At 36.3% G+C, this 21,024-nt stretch overlaps 1 protein-coding gene across 8 annotated transcripts in view; it reads left to right on the forward strand.

Moving 5' to 3' along the window:
* Positions 1-21,024, forward strand: part of OSBPL6 (oxysterol binding protein like 6) — a 101,892-nt gene that overhangs the window by 44,487 nt on the left and 36,381 nt on the right. For 4 of the 8 annotated variants that reach the window (XR_014173902.1, XM_081936513.1, XM_081936511.1 and 1 more), the window contains exons 11-16: positions 3,357-3,431; positions 10,219-10,384; positions 12,048-12,178; positions 16,872-16,979; positions 19,403-19,540; positions 20,127-20,214. Coding sequence is in view for 7 of the 8 variants with exons in the window: in XM_081936513.1 (XP_081792639.1) it covers positions 3,357-3,431; positions 10,219-10,384; positions 12,048-12,178; positions 16,872-16,979; positions 19,403-19,540; positions 20,127-20,214 (706 nt within the window). In the remaining variant the exon portion in view is untranslated. The remainder of the gene's footprint in view (positions 1-3,356; positions 3,432-10,218; positions 10,385-12,047; positions 12,179-16,871; positions 16,980-19,402; positions 19,541-20,126; positions 20,215-21,024) is intronic. The other 4 variants (XM_081936514.1, XM_081936516.1, XM_081936515.1 and 1 more) reach the window with 3 other exon arrangements.

Below are 21,024 nucleotides of genomic sequence, written 5' to 3' on the forward strand. Positions count from 1 at the left end.
GCAAGTTTAAAAATAAGTGGTTTCTGCTTAGAGAAATAATATAGGTACAATGACAATTGTGTCAGGCATGCCTCCTTCAATATCCAAGAAAGAAAAACCTCAACTCCATTTGAATAAGAGATAAGGTACTATTACTAGATATTAATTGAAAGCAGCAAAAATGAAAGCAAGATCTGAGCCCAAAAAGTGTGAACATGTACATATCAAACGTTTACCCAGCACCCTCCCCCCAATTCCCCAACCCAATGTCCAATCTGCAACTCCCTAAGGTGTCATGTGGGGTGCATCTTCAAAAAACCTCATCAAGTTGGTATGCGAGACGGTTGGCCTTGACCAAGTCCAAACACAGGCCACCAGCATGTGCAGAAGATGATGAGAACAAAACTCCCTTCTTCATAACTCCTCCAGCACCAGTAATTCCCTCTCCCAAATATCTCAAGCCCCCCCTCCCCATTTCTATGGCAGCCGATAGCAAGCAAGGAAAGTAGAGGCTGACAAATTGCTTATAAGTGTACAGGACAAATTGAATATTTTTTCTTCCTGGGAAAAAATGGAATCATGACTTCCACTGTATTCTTTCTGAAGTTGGAAGTAGGAGAGAACATGTTGTTAACTGAGCCATACCATTGGACCGTTGCAATGAAAGATTCTGTTCAAAATATGTGCCTTCAAGCTGGAATTAGTTTTGGCCTCTAGCTTGGAGACAACCTACTATGTCTTTCCCCAAAATCAATTGGAAAAAGCTACCTTCTAACATCTGACTATTTGCAAGGCAGTGTTAATTGCTGTATAGTTAATCAGATAAGAAGGGAAACTAAGACTGCATATAAAATATTTCATTTTCAACTTGAATTATGTTTCGGTAATAAGTAAAACGCATTGAAGAAAAGGGTTTTTTTTAAACATATGGAGGATGTAACACTTTCTTCAAACAATCTTTGTGTTTGTGGTATGCTTTCCATGAAGTGTTTATATAGCAGTGGCTTTGTTATACAGTGTATCTCAGTTAATGTCTTGCGTAAGGAATACTAAATTTAGATTGTTTTACTTCTCATGATTTTGATGTTGTTCCTCTCTTGATGCAGTCTAGGACTGCATTGGCTTTTTTGAGAGCTGTAGCACACTGCTGGCACATACTTACGTAATGGTTTGCTAGGACACCCAGTTCCAGATCCTTCTCAACAGTTACTACTATTGGGCCAGATACTGGTGGTGATGTCGTGGTTAGAATGCAGTATTGCAGGCTGACTGCCGGCTGCCAGCAGTTTGGCAGTTCAATTCTCACCAATCATCCTTCTGAGGTCGGTAAAATGAAGACCCAGATTGTTAGGGGCAATATGCTAATTCTGTAGACTCCTTAGAGAGGGCTGTAAATTCTAAGTGCTATTGCTGTTGCTATTGCCTATTCTGTAGCTGTGTATTTGGTTTTTCTTGCCTAAGTGCAGTGCAGAGGCTCCATCAGCTCAGTGATGGAGCTGTTCTTTTTATACCAGAAATTTCAAAGGGATTCTTCTAAAATTATTCCATGCTTTCAAAAATTCTGTTCCGATTGCTTTGTGACCTCTTTATCTTAATTTTCCCACACAGAAGGTATAATTCAGAGGCCTATAGAATTTGCACATTTCAAAATCAATGTAATGTTTTTGAAATTACATGGAAAGATTTTAGAATAACAAGTCAACAGTCTGAAGGATTGTTTTTCTATCAAGTCACCAACATTAAACAATAAAAATGAAATAATATTGCAGCATTCTAAAACATAGTTTTATATTTTTATGTGCATTGATATTTTAGTGATATATATGGGATTAATGAGGATTGGTCTGAAAGCCTGGATCCAAATATTAATTTCACTGTTTCTATTTCTAATGTAGAGGGGTGCTCTGTATAAATAGGACAGAGTATCCTCCCCTTAGTGTGACTGAGGGGTCCCATGTCAAACTATAGATCACATTATGACTTGCCTGTAAGATGAGGACCTAAACCAGCCCAGTATCTGATTTTTAAAAATATAAATGATGTTGCACTTCAATGGTTACTGTACATTACCCAGACATTGGTTTTTGAACTAGATCTTTTTAACATTTATATTTTATTGAGTTTTGCTAATCTAGATGAAATGTTAATATATATTGCTAATCCATGTACAATAATCCATGTGCTAAAAATAATACATTTGTAATATATTAATTTTGCAAGACTGTTCTGATTTAATAACAATAATTTATTGACAGGGTGCGTTGGCTTAGTGGTTAAAGACTCTGAGCTGGTCAGCTGGAAAAGCTGACAGCCAGGGTTTAAGACGAAGCGTGTGCTCAGTGAACCGCTTGTCAAACCGGTAGGATCGTAGCACTGAATTTTACAGAGAATCTTAGATGGAATATTGAAAGATGGTCATCACTCCTTTGGTAGATGAAACACAGAGATAGTTATTTAATGTTTGGTGTTATTTGGGGATGGGGATGCAGAATAGTTTTGAAAGGAAATGAACAGACAGATTAATAATGCAAAAATCTACAGAAGGTTGATTGTAGAAAATAGCCAGTTTAGAAAAAACTTAAAATATGAGCTTACTTTGTCTAGCTAACTTGCAGGAAGTCTGCAAAAAGTCTTGATGGCTGCCACGATCATACACGCAAAAGTCCTTACGATACAATTCAGTGTCTGAATTGCATGGTACTGGCTGCTATCTTAGCTTTTTTGACCCCTTTCTTGTAGCCATCCTGCTAACCTATAAAGCATAAAGCAGCATTCCAGGTGATTGTATTAGAAATACAAAGTAAATCATCTGAATGTCACATTCTTATGTTTTTGTTGTCTTTTCATCCCATACCTTTTTTTAAAAATTATTTTCATAATAAATGATTAGACATACAGCAAATCATGGTTGACCACAGTCAGATGGTACTGAGAAAGCTGCATAACAAATATTTTGAATTTCTATTGCATATGACAAAACAAAGCATGCTCTTCTCTACCAAAATATTCTTTACTACTATGACCTATGATAAACTCTGATGATTCCTCATAGAGTGGCAATATTGGATTATAGCTAGATTTGATGATTTGTTTACCTACTTCCTTAATTGGCCAGACAACAAGCGATGCAATTTCATTTAGTTTAATTATCTTACCTGAAGAAGAATATAATTTTCCTTTCCTCAAACCTACAGTAGATGTAGGATAAGATATACAGTCTCTGTTTAGGTTCAGAGAGTTATGGAATTTGGCATTTTTAGGAAGAAAATTCCATTAAAAATCAACCTTTCCTTTCTTTGATCATCTGTCTCCTTCTTGCCTTCCATCATTCTTCTTCCTTCTTTTTGCTTCCCTGTTCTTTTCATGTTACCTGTCAGGAAGTGACTGCTCTGAAGGGCCAGTTCGGTACTGCACGGCGCCGGCAGAGATTAGCAGCAGCAGTGGCTACAACAGTGAGTGGACACCTCAGTCAAGGCACCTCCAGTTTTAAAGATGAGAAACTGTATACCTGGAACATGCACTTACCATATGGAGAGCTTGGAGCCCTTCAGAGGCTGGTCCCCTTGGGGAAGTTTAGAGGGCAAGGTTGGAAAACTAGAGCTGTCACATAAGGGGGGATGGTGGCGGAATACAAACATTTATATTTATATACAACTACAGATGGGTTCATAAAGCTTTGATTTATAAGAATTTACAGAAGTGTTTTAAGCACCCTAAAAAATCTAGCCAAACTTCATGGAGTTTAGATCCTGTTGACTTTGGAGAGAGAAAGTGTGGTTCTAGCAAAAAGACTTCAGTTTGATTGGACCGTAAATTGTATCGTTTATATAGCCATTTCCCACATAAGTGGTTGTATTTCTATTTTCTGAGCTTAATTCTTTTATGTTTTATAGCCATGGTGTTGCTCATTATGAGCAGTATGTAAAGCATTACATACATTACATTGTCAGGAATAATTGTTACTACCGTGGCTATTATATTGGTGAGTCTGGCTCCTTCACTCTCCTTCACTTCTCCCATGACAGAAATTAAGTCTTTTTATGCATGGCCACCTATGGGAGGGATGCGTCCTGATTTTTTTAGTTGGCGACCCACCTAAAATGCCTTTGAATGGCATTTTAGGAAGCACCCTCCAAAACAGGGGTCAAACTGACCAATGGCTGGAGTGAAGGAAAGAAAAATGTTGGTTTAAATTAAATGTAGGCTAAATTAAATATAATGAATATGCTCCATCCTCATGCGTTTAGTATTTTTCTGTGACATCTGCAAAAGTTATAATTAGGGGCAACAAGTGCAGGGACTGTTCCCCAGATTTTGGAGCCCCCCCCCCCCAGGTTTTGTGGCCCCAGACTATGTGTTCCTTTTCTGTTAGTAAATTCTGTGAGCTAAACAGAAAGAAAGGCTTAAAAATACCAAATCACCACCTGTGTTTCCCTCTCCAGAAGAGTGGCAAAGTTAAGTTGTGGGAAAATAGAGAGGTTTCATACCTGAAAAGCAAGTCAAACATAGAATTTAATTCAAATTGGAAACATTTATAAATAACGATTTTATATATAGACGTAACCCATTCAGAATTTTGGTTTCTCTTAACTTGAAGCTTTAATACATTTGTTTCTGCTTGAATTGTTCAGTGACGATAGAAGTTTAAGACTTGATGGAAATGTTCATTCTAACATGACATGTTGGCCATTTCAATTAATTATTGATTATTGATTTGATCCTTGTAATGATGTGAAAATTATACTTGACATTTGATATGAAGCATTCATTTACCTTGAAATTTTAATTTAATTTTATGTAGCTTGTAATTTTTTTTCCTTTTAAAAATTATTCTGCTTCCTCTTGGATAGTGATTTTAAATACCCCCAAAACAACAATCAAAAGGGAAATTCATAGCCAGACAATTGAGTTTCACAAACAACAATTAAATTTATATAGTAAGTATAACTAGAAAACTACACACACACACAAACATGCACACAAATATATATTTAAAATGTGGATGCTTACTGAGAAAGGGTTTTAGTTATGATCTTGCTCAATCCACTTTCCCCCTGAAGAGATACAGTGTGTGTGTGTGTGTGTGTGTGTGTGTATCCAAAATGTATTTGTTTGTTTTCTCTTTTTTTATATATAAATAATGCCCCTCCAAAAAAATCTGAATGACCTAAAATGGAGTGATAATAAAACTACCAAATGCTTACATATGTTGTATTTACACACATACACACACACGCACACCAGGCTCCTTGTCGAGTGAACTCCATGAAATCTGAGTAGCATTAGCTCTCAATTCAGTGGCTTAAGCCATACTGATTCTTTTAATAGAAAAAAATATTTATGTACTAGTCCCCTTGAGGAATTCCTTCATGTTATGTTCTATTACATTACATTATTAGATAAGTTTCATTTCTGCTCCATTCTCAAAAAGTCATATTACTACCTACTGTTAATATTTTATTATTTTTCTTTTTAAAGAACTAAGACATCTAATCAGAGGCAAACCAATCAATTAATCAATGAAATAAAGTTGGGTTAATTTGAATAAGGGAAGTAAAAGAGTGCACACATAATTCAATAATTTAAAGAGAAGATATTTAATTGTTTACATTCGACTCCCTTGACTCCCGCAGCTACCAAGGGACAGACAGTTCATGAATCTGAATTGCCAAAAAAATGAGAATGCCTGAGACTTCTGTAACGAGATTTTCTGATATTTAAAGTAACAAGTGACTGTGTGCTAATGCTAATACTAATTAGCATATTAATATATAAAATACATTTATTTCATTATGAGCACTGTAATACAGAATATTAGATAATTGAAACAATTCAGTAGAATCTTACAAATGACAAAAGCAATGTATGTTTACCAAAAGACATAGTGATTTAAAATAATGGTTAATATTAATAAAATTAAAACTCAGATAATGAAGTAAGTTACTGTAGTGATTAGGTTTGATGCCAAGAAAAAATTAAAAGTGTCCCTCCCTCCTTAACTTTCCATATGTAGGACATTTTAAATTTGACACATTTAAGAAAGTCATTATTGAGGAACTATCTGTTGATTGTATATGTCACTAGACTTCTTGTTCAGGCAGGCTTAGTTGGTAGGAAATTATCTTTGATGCAACCAAATCCTTCTCAACATAAAAAATAAGAATTGGAATTGTGCTTACAGCTGGACTGACCAAATACATCAGAAATTGTAGGTAGTCCTAGACTTACAACTATTTGTTTAGTGACTGTTAACAGTGGCACTGAGAAAAGTGACATGACTATTTTTCACACTTATGACTGCTGACATCCTCTTGGTCATTTGATCAAAATTTGGACCCTTGGCAACTGGCATGTATTTATGACAGTTGCAGAGTCCCGGGGTCATGTTATCACCATTTGCAATCTTCCAACGAGCAAAACCCATGAGGAAGCCAGATTTGCTTAACATCCATGTTATTAACTTAAGGTCGTAAAATGGGGCAAGGTTCACTTAAAAGCAGTCTTGCTTAGCAACAGAAATTTTGGGCTAATTGTGGAAGGAGTAAGTTGAGGAACACCTACCGTGTTTCTCAGGAAATAAAACTCAGTCTTATTTTCTTTTATTTTTTCTTGTTCTCTGATCCTTGGGTAATGTACAGTAGTTATTTTCTTGATTTCAAATTTCCAAGATTAAGAAAATCTTAAATCTTAAAAATGATAGCAGTTGTTTCTTTGATGGGGGAAGTGCTGCACCTCTTTAGATCCTAGCTTTCCAAAAGAGCATACACGAAATAAATATGGAGTATAAATATTTCCCCAGAAGTTTCCAGAGAATGAGTTAACTTCATGTGAACTTCTTCTGTCTTGTCTCCTATCATCGTCAAAGGAAGCCATTGCAAGAGATGCTTTCCCCATGTTGGAGAAGTGTTTTCAAAGCCTCTTGAAGGCAAGGTGTGTTGCCTTAGCCATCAGTCTTATAAGGTTTTTTTCTGCTCCCCATAGTTTAGTTAAACTATGATTCATATTTATACAAGTGAATTTTCAACACTTTCCTGCTTCCATTTTGAAGAGAAGATCCTAGTTCTGTGATGGCAAACATATGGCTCACATGCCAGAGGTGGCACGCCAGAGCCCTCTTTGTGGGCACGTATTCCATTGCCAGCTGCTCTTCTGGTTTCCGGCACCCATGCTGATCATTGCATGTGCCTGGTGGCCATGTATGCATGCGCACCGGCCAGCTGGTCTTTGGTGGTCTGAGGTTCCGGCACACAGATCAGCTGGCCGGTGCTCGCGCCGAAAAACAGAAGACCTGGTGGCCAGTGTGGACATGCACACCTGCCAGCTGGTCTCCGCTGTTCACGCGCATACATGCCCGCGCACACACGTTTCAGTTTAGGCACTTGGTGCTATCACTGTCCTAGTTTATTTCTCCCTTGGAAGGATTTACAGTTCAGTGCTAATACCTCAGGATGGTATCTAGATTTCTTTGTCAGTGTAATCATACATTCCTCTTCTATATTCTCTCCAAGGGAAAAGATTGGGAAAGTGTTGTTGCAGTAGTATATGTTAGTTGAATATTATCCATTATGTGCATGTGACAATAACATTGCAAATTCCTCTTTTTTTTCAGTTTCAGCTGGACTGGGGCTTAAATATTGGAACTTAGTTGATTTAAAAGGGATTCCAGATGATAGCTTAAATGGAACTTAACCTTTCAGTTAGAATAACTAGACTAGAGGAAAGAAATGCAACAGAGTTATAGTTCAGCCAAATAACAATTTCAGTCCAGGTTTTGAAAACTTGGTAACAATTTTATTTTAGGCCAGTTTCAAATAGTATGGAAAATGAAATAATCTTATTGATGTATGGAGTGATATGACTTTTTATGTTGCTTTTATGTTGATTATTTCAAAAGACTGCATTTTTGGGGGGTGATTGGCAGGGCAAGCTTTGAAAGCTCTTAGGAAGGAGCAGTTAGGATGTCTTGTGAAGGAATGAAGGAATGCACACATTAAAGTTTTTGCAGTTCTTAAAACAGCTGCACCCTTTTTCAGGCTTATACAAAAAATACTTAAATGGGGTACCTTAAATGATCAGCAGGGAGAGGCTGCACGTATGAGATCAAAACCCCATTGGTGTCCTGTTCAAAGTGTGCGCAGCTGTATTCCGTAATATTTTTCCTAGTATTGGTCCTTAAATTACATGAGCAATTTGAATTGGAGTAAATTTTAAAATAAAATTAATTACATATCTAACTTTAGTTACATTGTGCATATCGAAACCATGGAATAGCTTTTATATTATTGTAGTGTTTATGTTTTCATGACCATGTCAGACTGCATACATATTTAGGATAGGTTTTACAGATATACTGTATATCAAAATTGAACATGTGTGTTGTATTAAAATTATACACATTCAATGTACATTTAATATATGTACAGCAAACATATTTTAGAAAATAATAAAAAGTGAGATGGCATATGACACTGGGTCTTTTGAGATATTCAAAGAATCTTAATTCTAAGCATTATGTAGGATGGTTTGAGATCATGCCCTTCAGATGATTGTTGAAAATCATCATGCATAAAGTTGTGGAGGATTGAATTCAAGAACATTTTATTAGCATGAATTTGGGGGAAAGCTAGTACAAATAAAAATACTACCATTCACTTATTTGCTTTTTCAGAATAATTCCGGCAGGTATTGATTAAAATCCATTATTTTATTCCTTCCCCTCCAATAGATGATTTGTTGCACTTTGCTGTCTTTAGAAGACTCTTGCATTTGAACATTATAAGTGTTAGCTCTGTGCATGTATTGAAAACTGTATCTATTCCTTGCGTAGCATAAGTATTTTTCAGTTAATGTTCAAAAAGCATCAGCATTGATTTGAGAGAAAGTAGCCTAACTTTAGCACTTGCTTCAAAATAAACAAAAGTGCTGGACCGCTTCCAGGTGAGGATTTTTGATGGAATTCCATGATTTGCTTACTCACATTTTGTAGGAAGTTCGCACACTATAATCACTTGCATAAATGCTGCTTGTCCATGTTTTTTTATGAGATGTGGTTCTGAAACGTGGAGTACTGTATTATGTGAATCTAACAATCTAGTTACATGTTCAGTGTGATGCTTGTAAAAGGGTGCTGTTTTTATCACGTCTTTGTTTTTTAAACATTAAGTAATCTAAAAGCATGTTTTATGTTTTAAGATAATGCTATTACTGTTAATGCTACTGTAATATTAATACTATTAAGATAATAGAGAAATATTGCTTAAATACAGTCCATATACAGTCCTACAATATGTCCAAAACTAAAAAATGAATTTCCAAACAGGACTAGCACCATAATGCTATTTTTAAAAAATAACTTGATACAGTTTTCAATCACCTTCAATCACTTGCTAAAATGGTAGGAATTGTTAAAGGAACATTTTCATGGTAATAGTGCATGTGTATGGGGATAAAAAGAAACTTATTTCAGTTAATGAAGAACAAAAATGAGTGATAAAAATAGCAATCACTAAGATAGGCTCATTTGCCCAATACATTACCATATTTTCTGCCGTATAAGGCGACTGGGCATATAAGACAACTCCCTACTTTCAAGCGCCCGCGAGCTGGTTGAAGCCCTCTGCGCTGTTGGGCTTCAGTAGTTTGAGCTCAGCGCCTTCCTCATCCAGACCGCCAGCCAGACCTTACTAAGCCATCCCAGCGCTCATCCATCCACATGCTCAGGCGAGGAATGGCGAGGTTATCGATTGAAAGCCGGCCTCTGCGCTGGTGGCGGTGCGGTTTTTTGCTTGGCAGCGTTGCTTTTTCTTTTGTTTTGGTTTTTTGGTATGGCCTTATACCCGTCATATAAGATGACCTTCGATTTTTGAAATAATTTTTTGGGGTCATCTTATACGCCGGAAAACACGGTAATACTCCAGCCAAAAACTGTGCATCTTTTAGAGATGGAGGGATGCTACTACTGGTAATTGTGTTTATATGGTTTGAACTTCATAAGATATACAAAAAGAAAATCATTCTAACCTGATATTTGAAAAGTAAATTCCAGTTCAGTTAATAGATGAGCAGAGTTCTGTTAGAAACCAGAAAGGACCCTCTAACGGGAAGGCAATTTAAAAAAAAAACTTTCTAAATATTTATAATAATAAAGCCTAAAATAATGTAAGAAATGATTTAGGTATTATAAGGTTTTTCTGGTCTTTCATGGAGTCAGTGTGATGTATCTGTTGATTTTCAATTCAGGTTCCTTTCAGTACTACAATGTCTCCTGTTCGACTGCATTCATCTAATCCTAACCTTTGTGCAGACATCGAATTTCAGACCCCACCCACTCATGTATCGGATCCTTTGGAAAGCTCCACAGACTACATAAAACTTCAGGAAGAGTTTTGCCTCATGGCTCAGAAAGGTGAGTGCGTCCATATCCCACGGGGCGCTGCTGCTGGTTTGGCCATTTCATCTGTGAAGATGTAAACAGGTGGAATCAGATGTCTAAGAGACTTTTTCTTCCTGAATTGGTTTCAAAGAATCCTTATAGCTAACATGCAAAATAGATGCACTTGTAGACAGCTATACCCGTATAAAAGTTGTGTTATCACTTGTGTGTTTTTCATCAGATCAGCAGCTAGTTTTTTTGAAACCTCTCAAGTCTGTGGCAGTACTTTCAGCAGTATTAATCTAAACGTTAAAAATAAGCCTTTGTTCTATTGAGACTGTCATTGTAGTAAAAGTCAGAAGGAAAATAATCTATCATTAGGAGCTGCGAGAGAGAGCACAGTGTGCTGAAACATTTTTAAGAGCAGAATATGTAAAATCACTATTTCATGCTGTGTATATTGGAGATGCTGTCAACCCTTTTCAGTTTTGGGGACATAGTTGTGAAAGTATTCTAAAGAGGTATTTTGTATACCAGTAGTCCTCGAGTTACGACTACAATTGAGCCCAACTTTTATGTTGCTAAGTGAAATATTTGTTAACAGAGCTTCGCTCCATTTTATGACTTTTCTTGCAACAGTTGTTAAGTGAATCATTGCAGTTGTTAAGTGAATCTGGCTTCCCCATTGACTTTGCTTTTCAGAAGGTCACAAAAGCAGATCACATGACCCTGCAACCATTATAAATATGAACCGGTTGCCAGGTGTCCGAATTTTGATCACATGACCATGGGGATGCTACAATGGTCGAAAGTGTGAAAAATGGTCATAAATCACTTTTTTTCAGTGCCATTGTAACTTTGAACGATCACTAAATGAACTGTTGTAAGTCAAGGCATACCTGTACAGCATTTTCCAAGGACTACCTGTATAGTGTACAGTGCTTTTCTGCATGCATAATGTAGAATAGAATAGAGTAACAGAGTTGGAAGGGACCTTGGAGGACTTCTAGTCCAACCCCCCGCTTAGGCAGGAAACCCTACACCACTTCAGACAAATGGCTATCTGACATCTTCTTAAAAGCATCCAGTGTTAGAGCAACCACAACTTCTGGAGGCAAGTTGTTCCACTGATTAATTGTTCTAACCAGGGGTGCGTTCCGGCAGCCGCTACTGCTAGTTTGCTCGTGGTCATGCAGCATCCGTGTGCTTGATGCGTAATGTACGCGCATGCACAGTACTATAGAAATGCTTCTGCACATGCGCAGAAGCCAAAAACAAGATGGCAGGGCCTACGGTGCCACAGGGAAAAACAGTTTGAGGGCGTGGCAGGCCTGGGTCGCTGCCTGTTCCAGCGACCCAGGCAGCCAAACTACTACCAGTTCGGCCAAACCGGTCAGAACCAGTAGGAACCAACCACTGGTTCTAATGGTCAGGAAATTTCTCCTCAGTTCTAAGTTGCTTCTCTCCTTGATTAGTTTCCACCCATTGCTTCTTGTCCTACCCTCAGGTGCTTTGGGGAATAGCTTGACTCCAACTTCTTTGTGGCAACCCCTGAGATATTGGAACACTGCTATCATGTCTCCCCTAGTCCTTCTTTTTATTAAATGTTTAGATTTAATATTATTACGTTTACATTTAATGATTGCATACAAAAACAATACAGTGTTTTTCAAAGACATTCTTGTTTCTTCTTCAGTACATTCTCTTTTGAAGTCTGCGTTTAACAGTATAGCAATAGAAAAGGAAAAGCTGAAACAGATGGTAACAGAACATGATTTTGCAGGACACAACACACAGATGCTACGTCTCCGACAATCACTTTCTCAGGTAAGGTTATAGGAAAATAAATGTTGACTTTGGAAATAGCTATAATTTGTGTCTGTGTTCTAATAACACATGATACGTAGCAACTTTCTAATAGATAATCGAATACAAAGTAGTACGAGAAATAATTTCCATAATTTTTTATGCTTCCATGTTACATAATAAAAGATGAATGCCTGTGATTTCTTTTCCTTCCTAGTGTTTTCAATCTAGTGCATAAGATAAATCAATTTAATATTGCTTCTGCTGGAAAACATACTGATATTAACATTATACTTTATACTGATTTTTAATTTTGTTTTTCTGCTCCCTAGAGTTCCATTTCAAGCATTTCTTTTACCTCCTTTTTTCTTACATGTATATAAGTTGTAAAGGGAGCTTTGGAGAAGTGTTAATATGGTAGACTCTGTTTCCTATGTATCCCTTAAATCTATTGGGCTGGGAGGGTGTGGTGCTAAATAAACTAATATGTCACATTATGTCCACGAGTTTCCAATTTTTTTTTAATGTAGAAAAACAAGAAACCTCTCTCCCCCCCATCCCCCAAATTATATACTAAGGTTTACAACAATTTCCAATTTTCAGTGGGAATCTGACATATTTTAGTTGCATAACAAGAGAGGGTCTTGAGCTTGAGCTTTAATGTTTTAAATGTTGGCTTTAATGTTGCCTACCCTTGCCTTGATTAATCTGATATCTGCCTATTTAGATATCAGCTGAAATGGATATCTTTATGGAGAGCAACAATTTTTGAATGATGGCCTAACATGACCTTGTTTCCTTTTGTAATTTAGATCATAATATTTCACACTATTCTATGTATTGCTGTTTCATTCCACTTAACTTTGAATGAAGTAAAACATAGTTTTTTTAAAAAAAAGACCAATATTAAAAAACCATGACCAAAATAAGAACTCACGAACTGCTATAGCATGGACAATTAATCAGCATTAAACCACAGTAATAATAGAAGCAATGAAAGTTGTTAAGTATTCACAAAAATGTGTTTATCTGCCTGGGAGAGTAAGAGACCTGGTCTTACTACTGAAGGTATCTGCCAAGCATTTTTTGAGAAGGTTATTTCAGAGATAATAGGCAAAAAAGAAGTGAGAGTATTTCAGAGATAAGGTACCATTGAAGAATCCACAAATACTTAGGTGTAGACTTCCTGTCCTTTCGATTAGTCCATTTAAATAAAATCTGCACTTGCAATAAAGTAATGTAATGTAGTGTGATGTAATAAATACAGTATGATATAAATATAAATTGCATGGAAGTAAGGCATATACAATCCCATTGATATCTCCTCAGCTTTGCCTTAGCATCTATATAGCACCCACATATAAATTCACAATTAAGTTAATATTGATATTAGGTTGGTTAATGTCTATAGTTTTTGTTTCATCTTTGTTTTACTGTTACTATTTTCTACTTGATGTCATGCTTTAATTTCTAAAATATTTCCAAATAGGGCTTTTGTTGTGCAATCGTCTTGCCTTATTCATTTTTTTTCCATGAGGTGATTAGATAATACATGTTTGGGTTATAATCTCTTCTGTTTTGTTACTCTTTTTCCTTCCCAAGGAGGAGGAAATTATTTACAATGTTTATTGATTAGTACTTATATATATCTTGAAACCCAGTATTCTAGAATATCTCCTTTCCTAGTACAATAATTTCTATAGGGAGGAAAATAGGCAAAGAAGAAGTGAGGGAGAAAAAAAGCTTCTCATGAAATAATCCATATCTAGTAGAATGTTATTCTTTTGCCTCTGGTCACAGTATCATCTAAGTGACCCAATTAGCATTTTTATTGTCATGTAATGATTTTATTATGGTTTAAAGATAAAATCATGGTAACATGGCATACGATTTTGCTTCCAGTCTGGCATCTTATGTTTCTCTGATCATTTAGTTTTCATTTCTTATTAGGAGTTTCTTTCTGTAGAAGAACATTAACATTTCTAAAAATAGAAAAGAATCAGGGTTAGCAAATGAAATCATATTTTTCTTTACTAATCTTTTCCTCTCTTTCTTTGATCACCAAAATGTTTGTCAAAATGTCCAGGGTCCTGCTTGGCTTTCCCCTCATTGCGATGTGTTCCAGTGAATCATATTCTGCTGCTGAATAGAATTCAGCTTCATAAATTGTCTAGCTTACTTAACTAACTATTAAACAGTTAATATTAAAATGTGGGTTTTCTAATTTATAGTAAATAAGGCAGCTCAGGAGATGAGTTTATTGATTTTTTTTCTGTCCCATTATATAAAAGCTAATGATTATTTGGAGAGTATTTTCATTATGTTACAAATATATATCAAAAGTATGAGATAATATTAGTATGACAACCAATATGGTGGTGTGGTTAAGGCACCAAGCTAGAATTGGGGTGACTGAATTCTAGTCCTACCTCAGGCACAGAGCCAACTGGATGAACTTTATCCAGTCTCTTATTCTCATCCCTAGAAATATAGCAATGGCAAACCATTCCTAGATCTTCCCAAGAAAACTGCAAGCCCTTGTTCAGGCAGTTGTCAAGAGTCAAGATTGAGTTGATTGACTTGAAAGTGGGGGGAGGGGGGAGAGCGAGATTATGACTGATTATATCAGTAATAAGTATTGATATACTGAAGTTACAAACAGCAGTCATTATTATAAATATTATTTCTATTAAAGGCATGTTTTACTTACTGAAGCAAGCATTCAGATCACTTTCCATTGGAAACTATGCATGCATGCATGAATGCTTGCTTGCTTGTTTATTGAACTTGTATGGGCTGCTTTTCTCACATTGAGAACCTAGATGACTTACAACAACTAATAAAAATAGGGCAAGCCTTCCCAGCAGGGTCTGACCAATCAGCTCTCAATCTCCAAGCTAAACCACCACCCTGGTCCAATGTTTGGAGAAAGAGGTAGGTCTTCAGGGCATTCCAGACGGGTAAAATGGTTAGGTTTTCTCAAATCTCAGTCGGGAGGCTATTCCAAAGAGCTAGGGCAGCTATAGAGAAGGGATGCCTCCAATATCCCATCAGATGACAGAATTTAGTAGAAGGGATTTCGAATTAGTTTTTCTTTCATAAACTAATGAAACAAGGAAGTAAGTCAGTATCTGCATTATAAGGTGTGCAGGCCAATTCGGTGTAAGTCTAATTCTGGGTAAGATGTTTCTATTGAGTTTCAGTCTTTATAGCCAAATATAATGAGATGTAAAACAGTCTCAGACATTATTTCTAAACTGATATGTCTCTTTACACATTTTGTTGGATCAGTAAGAGTCGGTAGGCTCCATAGTAGTGGTAGGTTGCAGGCAGTATGCCCCGGTACGGGCGTATTGGAGCCTGCATGGAGCACCGGGTACCGTTCCAGGTACGGGGCTCCGGAGTTCCCATCCGCCCGCCTGAGCTCCTTACCTGTCCTTTAAAGCCTTCAGCGCTTCCGCACATGCGCATGGCGCGTACAGCACCTGCGCAACACTCCACTGAGCAGCTGGAGCATTGGGGAGGCGTCGCTGGCAGGGATGACGCATGTGCATGGTGTGCGTGTGTGCGCACACTCCTTGTGGGCGACGCCGGACCCGTTCCAACCGTACTGGTTGGAACGGGATCCGGAACCCACCACTGCTCCATAGCCTCTTCTCTATAGGCTGTTTTTCTAATAATGGCCTACTCCTTTCCTCACAGAGGAAACAGATACAGAAGTTTGATGAATTTTTTTGTGTAAATCTAGTGTGTAAATTATTCTGAATAAGCAAATATTCCACAGGGAAAGATTTGAGAACCATTTTTACCACCTTTCCTTCCAAGCTGTGCTTTATTTAAAAGGTGCACAGGGATCTTCGATATTTTATCCTGGTCTCAGACTTATCTAAAGTGTGAGGGACTATGCATTTCTAGCAGGAATTTTTTTAACAGATTAACAGAGTTGGAAGGGAACTTGGAGGTCATTTAGTCCACTATCCCCCACCTAAGCATGAGACCCTACATCATTTCTGACAGATGGCAATCCAGTCTCTTCTTGAAAGCTTCCAAGGATGAAGCTCCCACAACTTCTGAAGGCAAACTGTTCCATGGTTTGTAGAAGTATTGTGGAAGTAAACCTGTCTCTCAGCCCTCATTCCTCCTAGGTCCTCTGAAAGCTCCTGGACAGAGATTATCTTAAAAAAAAAATGAATTGCCAAATGAATTACAGAGCCATTCTCATCCCTGATACTCTCCAATGGTCAGCCGAGAGAAGGATGCATCTATGCTAAGAATAATCCAAAGAATGACGAAGTCCTTTTGTGAAATGTCCATCTAGCCTTTGTCTTCAGTTTTAGGGTCATTTTTCAAGCTTTTCTAGAGGGGCTTGATTTTGACAATGTTTTTAAAAATCAAAGTTGAGTTCCCCAGGTCAAATCGGGGTGAGGCAATGGGAAGGGCAGAGGGCAGTCCCTCCATAACACTAGTAATAAAATCTTGGGGGGAAATATCATGATACTGTAGTTGCAATTAATGCATAATAAGTAAAGGAATCTTTGGAGAGTAACATTTATAATCAGCAGAGATGTTAATTTTGAAAATGAATCCTACCCAAAACGTTATATAATAACACTATAGTTTGGCCAGGATATAAGATATAAAGATAGCTTGGCTCTTTTTTTTTTTTACTCTTCTTGTGCAATTAAAATTAAATATTCAATTTTATTATTTTAAGGCTCTCAACCAGAATGCTGAACTAAGGAGTCGTTTGAACAGAATACACTCAGAGTCTGTTCTTTGTGATCAGGTTGTCAGTGTAAATATTATCCCTAGTCCTGATGAGGTAAGACTTTGGCATTGCTCTAATGGACTTACCACAGTTAAATTCTGCTAATAACCATTAATGATTAAATGATTATGGTTGGCAAAGTTGGCAAGTAGTGGGACAAACTCATTTTAGATAATAATTTTCTAATTGCATTCATGATAGTAATAAGCTATAATTAGTGTAAATTCCCTATGGAAAAAAACCCATATTTTAAATTGCTGAGTAGAATGTTTGATAACCTCATTCAATCAGTATTTGAACATGCAGCTGAAATGTAAATACATAAGAGCCATGCCACTTTATATGAAATACCTATATAGTACAACAGCCTGTTCCCAAGTGACTGTGGGGACCCTGTGAATATAAATTATAACTAAGCTATAGGCTTATCCTGGATAATGTTTATTCATGTGGTTGTTAACTAAATGACATCTAATTAGTTGATCGGCTATTGATTTTAGAATGGCTCGGAAGCAGATTTACAAAAAACAAATGAAAGTCTATCTACACATTTAAATAGAATTAGCCTATTTAAATGTGTAGATAGACTTTCATTTGTTTTTTGTAAATCTGCTTCCGAGTTTCTGTCCTATGAGAGAGAAATATTATATATTTTCTATCTACTTTCATTGTATCCTGCATAATTTATTCATACCCACTACTTTATTTTCCCAAAACTAAAAATCTTAATATATTTATTTCTGGTTCCCATTATGATGCCACAATATTTCTGGTTCATCATTGCCAGTTCAGTGTATTCAGTGGACATCATCAGAGTGTTGTGAACTTTTTTTTTTTTTGCATTGGTGCATATTATTTTATATTTAACATTTATTGAACCACATTTGCCATTTTATAGTCTTTTACCCAGTTTAAGAAATTGATTTAGAGCTCTTCTCTGCCATATTTTTGGCCATCCTGGTCAGTCCATACGGTCAATTACCTTTTTTGACTAGTCCAACTCCAGATATTTAAAAATGAGTTTAAAATGTGTTAAAAAAACATTAGTCATTATCAGTATAGACCCTTGGAGTAAGCCCACTACTCCATCCATCCAAGCAGAATTGTCTGCTTCCTTTCTGTTTCTGATCATTTGGCATTATCAATCTTATGCTTTGGATTTTAAAAGATGGAAGATAAACCAATTAGCATTGCAACAATACCTGTTCAGTTGATGATCTTTTCTGTTTTCCTTTTGAGCAGGAGACCTTCCAGATTAGAAAATGTAAAACTTCACTTAATTTTAAGAGATACATGAGAAGATAATGCTTAGTGATTTCACCAAGGTCTCTATTTCATTATATATTTTCCTTTCAAATTCCTTTTCTTGAAAGTTATGGTGTCTCTCTTCCTCTCTCACTTGAATTTTATGCCATGTTTTAATTACATTACCATGCGCTTTGTTGGTTAACCCTTCAATTCAAAGTTTTTCTTGCATCTTTCATTCGAAGCTACTTCTATTGCATGCAGTTAGAATTATTCCAGAGTATGAATCGAGGCAAATGCATTTAGGCACTTGTTAAAGTTGCTACGCCCCTTTTGAAACAGAATTTCCTGTATCTGACAGCATATACAACTTCTCATTTTCTGGGATAGCAGAAATTGCTTTTCCTATATTCTCGGCTTTCCCATCCTGTAGCAGTAGCTTCTTAATGATGTGGGTTGAGCGTTCTTTTAAATAGAGAAGTGTTATTTTCCTTTGCAATGGGAAGTAATGAAATAAAAGAGATCCATGCTGCAAGCCTGACTGGCAGAGCATATCTCTTTCCAAGGTGAACCTTAAAATTACCTATTGAGAAGATAAAACGGTGTATATATGACCTATCCTCAAAAAGGGAAGATTTGAAATACAGTAAATAGAGTATAAGCACTGTTTTCCTAATAGCACACTTAAGAACGGGGTGGTAAAAAGACTATAATCAAAACTGGAGACCTGAAGAATTAGAAGTTATTAGCGTATGTAACTTATTGAGAATTGAACATAGTCATTGATTACAAAACGTTGAATGACTGTGGGCAAGAATAGAATTCTCTCTCTGAGAGAATGACTGGCTGCGTATGAATTGATTGTAGCCAGCCTGCATTTTGTGGCAACACTCATCAATACACGTGGAACTGCAGTGTAAACGTACTAAGAATTGTACTAATCCTGAGGAAAGTAATGCACCTCTTTCTCCAAGCACCAGAAAGTTTGGGGTGTATCTTGAAAATATGACTCCTTTTCAACTAAACTCTCAATTTGCTAGATACAGGGCAGGTTTACAGGACCATCTCTGCTTTATTTTCTCTCTCAGTATGCGGGAAAGAAATGTGAAAAAAGAAGCAGTGCATCTATCCAGCATGGCTTGGGGTGATTTTTGTTTTGTCATAGCTTGCATAAACTCTTAGGCTCTCACTATACAGTATGCAGAATTCATCTATATGCTTTTCTTTTATAGACAGGTGAACAGATCCATGTCAGTCTCCCACTTTCCCAACAAGTTTCTAATGAGAGCAGGCTCTCCATGTCTGAGTCTGTCTCTGAATTTTTTGATGCCCAAGAAGTGCTTCTATCTGCAAGCTCATCAGAAAATGAGGTTAGGAAGAACAATCTTTACTCAGCAGCGTAATTTATATTTATAACACCTTTATGTAACGTGAGATTGAAGTACTGGATTCTTCATTTTAATTAGAAATATGGGCATGGCATAGCTTGTCTATGATTCACATTTAATAACTGCTTTGTTGATGTTTTTCATAAGCATATATGTCCCAGCCAATGATTCATGTATGAAGGCAATCATATCAGTTAAGTTATAGCAAATGTTTTTAAGGTAATATACTGTACATAATTATTTGAACACTCTGAAATACTAAATAAAATAAGGGCTACCATATCTGACCTGTACAGCTGAGGATAACTATAAGATGGCAGCAAAATGCTATAATTTTCCAAATCTCTTTGCTGCTTTTTCTTTGAGCGGTTGTTGCATTGTTGTTTTGCCAGAGGGGGATTCACCACAGATATGTGTACCTATCGATGTTTTATTGAATGGGCAGAATGTTTGCAGGCAAACAGGATGGATCTAAAAATGCAAAAAGATTATAAGGAATTTGAATTTATGACAATAGCATTTATTTCTTCAGCATAATAATAGTAATAATCAGTGTTTTCTTCATTAGGCTTCTGATGATGAATCTTATATAAGTGATGTGAGCGACAACATATCTGAGGACAACACTAGTGTTGGAGACAATATTTCTCGGCAAAGTATGCAGTTTCTTGACTTTTAGAAAATGATATTTATATAATTTATAAAGAGGCAAACAAGGAGTCTTCACTCTGAGAGCTATTTTCAAATTGCTTCTAATTTACTTTATTAGTTGCAATAAATTGCTTTTCTTTCTTTTTTAATATGAGTTTTTACATATGCTTCCTGTTAATCCTTTTTTCTGCCTTTATTCTTTCCTCTTTGCCATCGCAAGATACTTTGAACCTCTCTTCATATTAATCCTCTTTCTTTTGGTCACTTCAGGATATTGTATTGTTTTTTATGTATAATTCCCATCCCTGTTCTCTTAGTTACTCTATTTCTATTTTCCAATTGACATATCTTTCAGCATCTTCATCGCTAATTTTTACCATCTCATTCGTCTTTCTGCATCCCATTGTGCCTAACCCAAACCTCATTATAAATCATATTTCTAAATTTTCTAAGTTGCTAATCCTCCCTCCCTTCTACTTACAAGCAGTGGTGTGCAAAAGTTTTAGATTTGTTATTTTGAAGTAAAATGCTACTTCTAATTATTTTGGAAAAAATATGTCAAGAAATATTGGAAAAATGTATTCCAGTATTTGAATAAAAATTTTGTTTATTCATTTAAGTTCAGCTAAGAAATATATATTGCAAATTCTATACTTTGGGCATGAGCAAATTCTTTACTCATGCAGTAATGCTTGCTATGTTGATTAAATTTAAATATGTAATTTATTTAAATAATTGCTACATTTACTAATTGAGTGAGTGGCATGATGGCTCAGCAGTTAAGATGCTTGTTGACTGGAACGCTGACAGCTTGC

Source organism: Natrix helvetica (genome assembly GCF_964273705.1).
Source record: "Natrix helvetica genome assembly, chromosome: 1".
In the NCBI taxonomy this organism is placed as follows: domain Eukaryota; kingdom Metazoa; phylum Chordata; class Lepidosauria; order Squamata; family Natricidae; genus Natrix; species Natrix helvetica.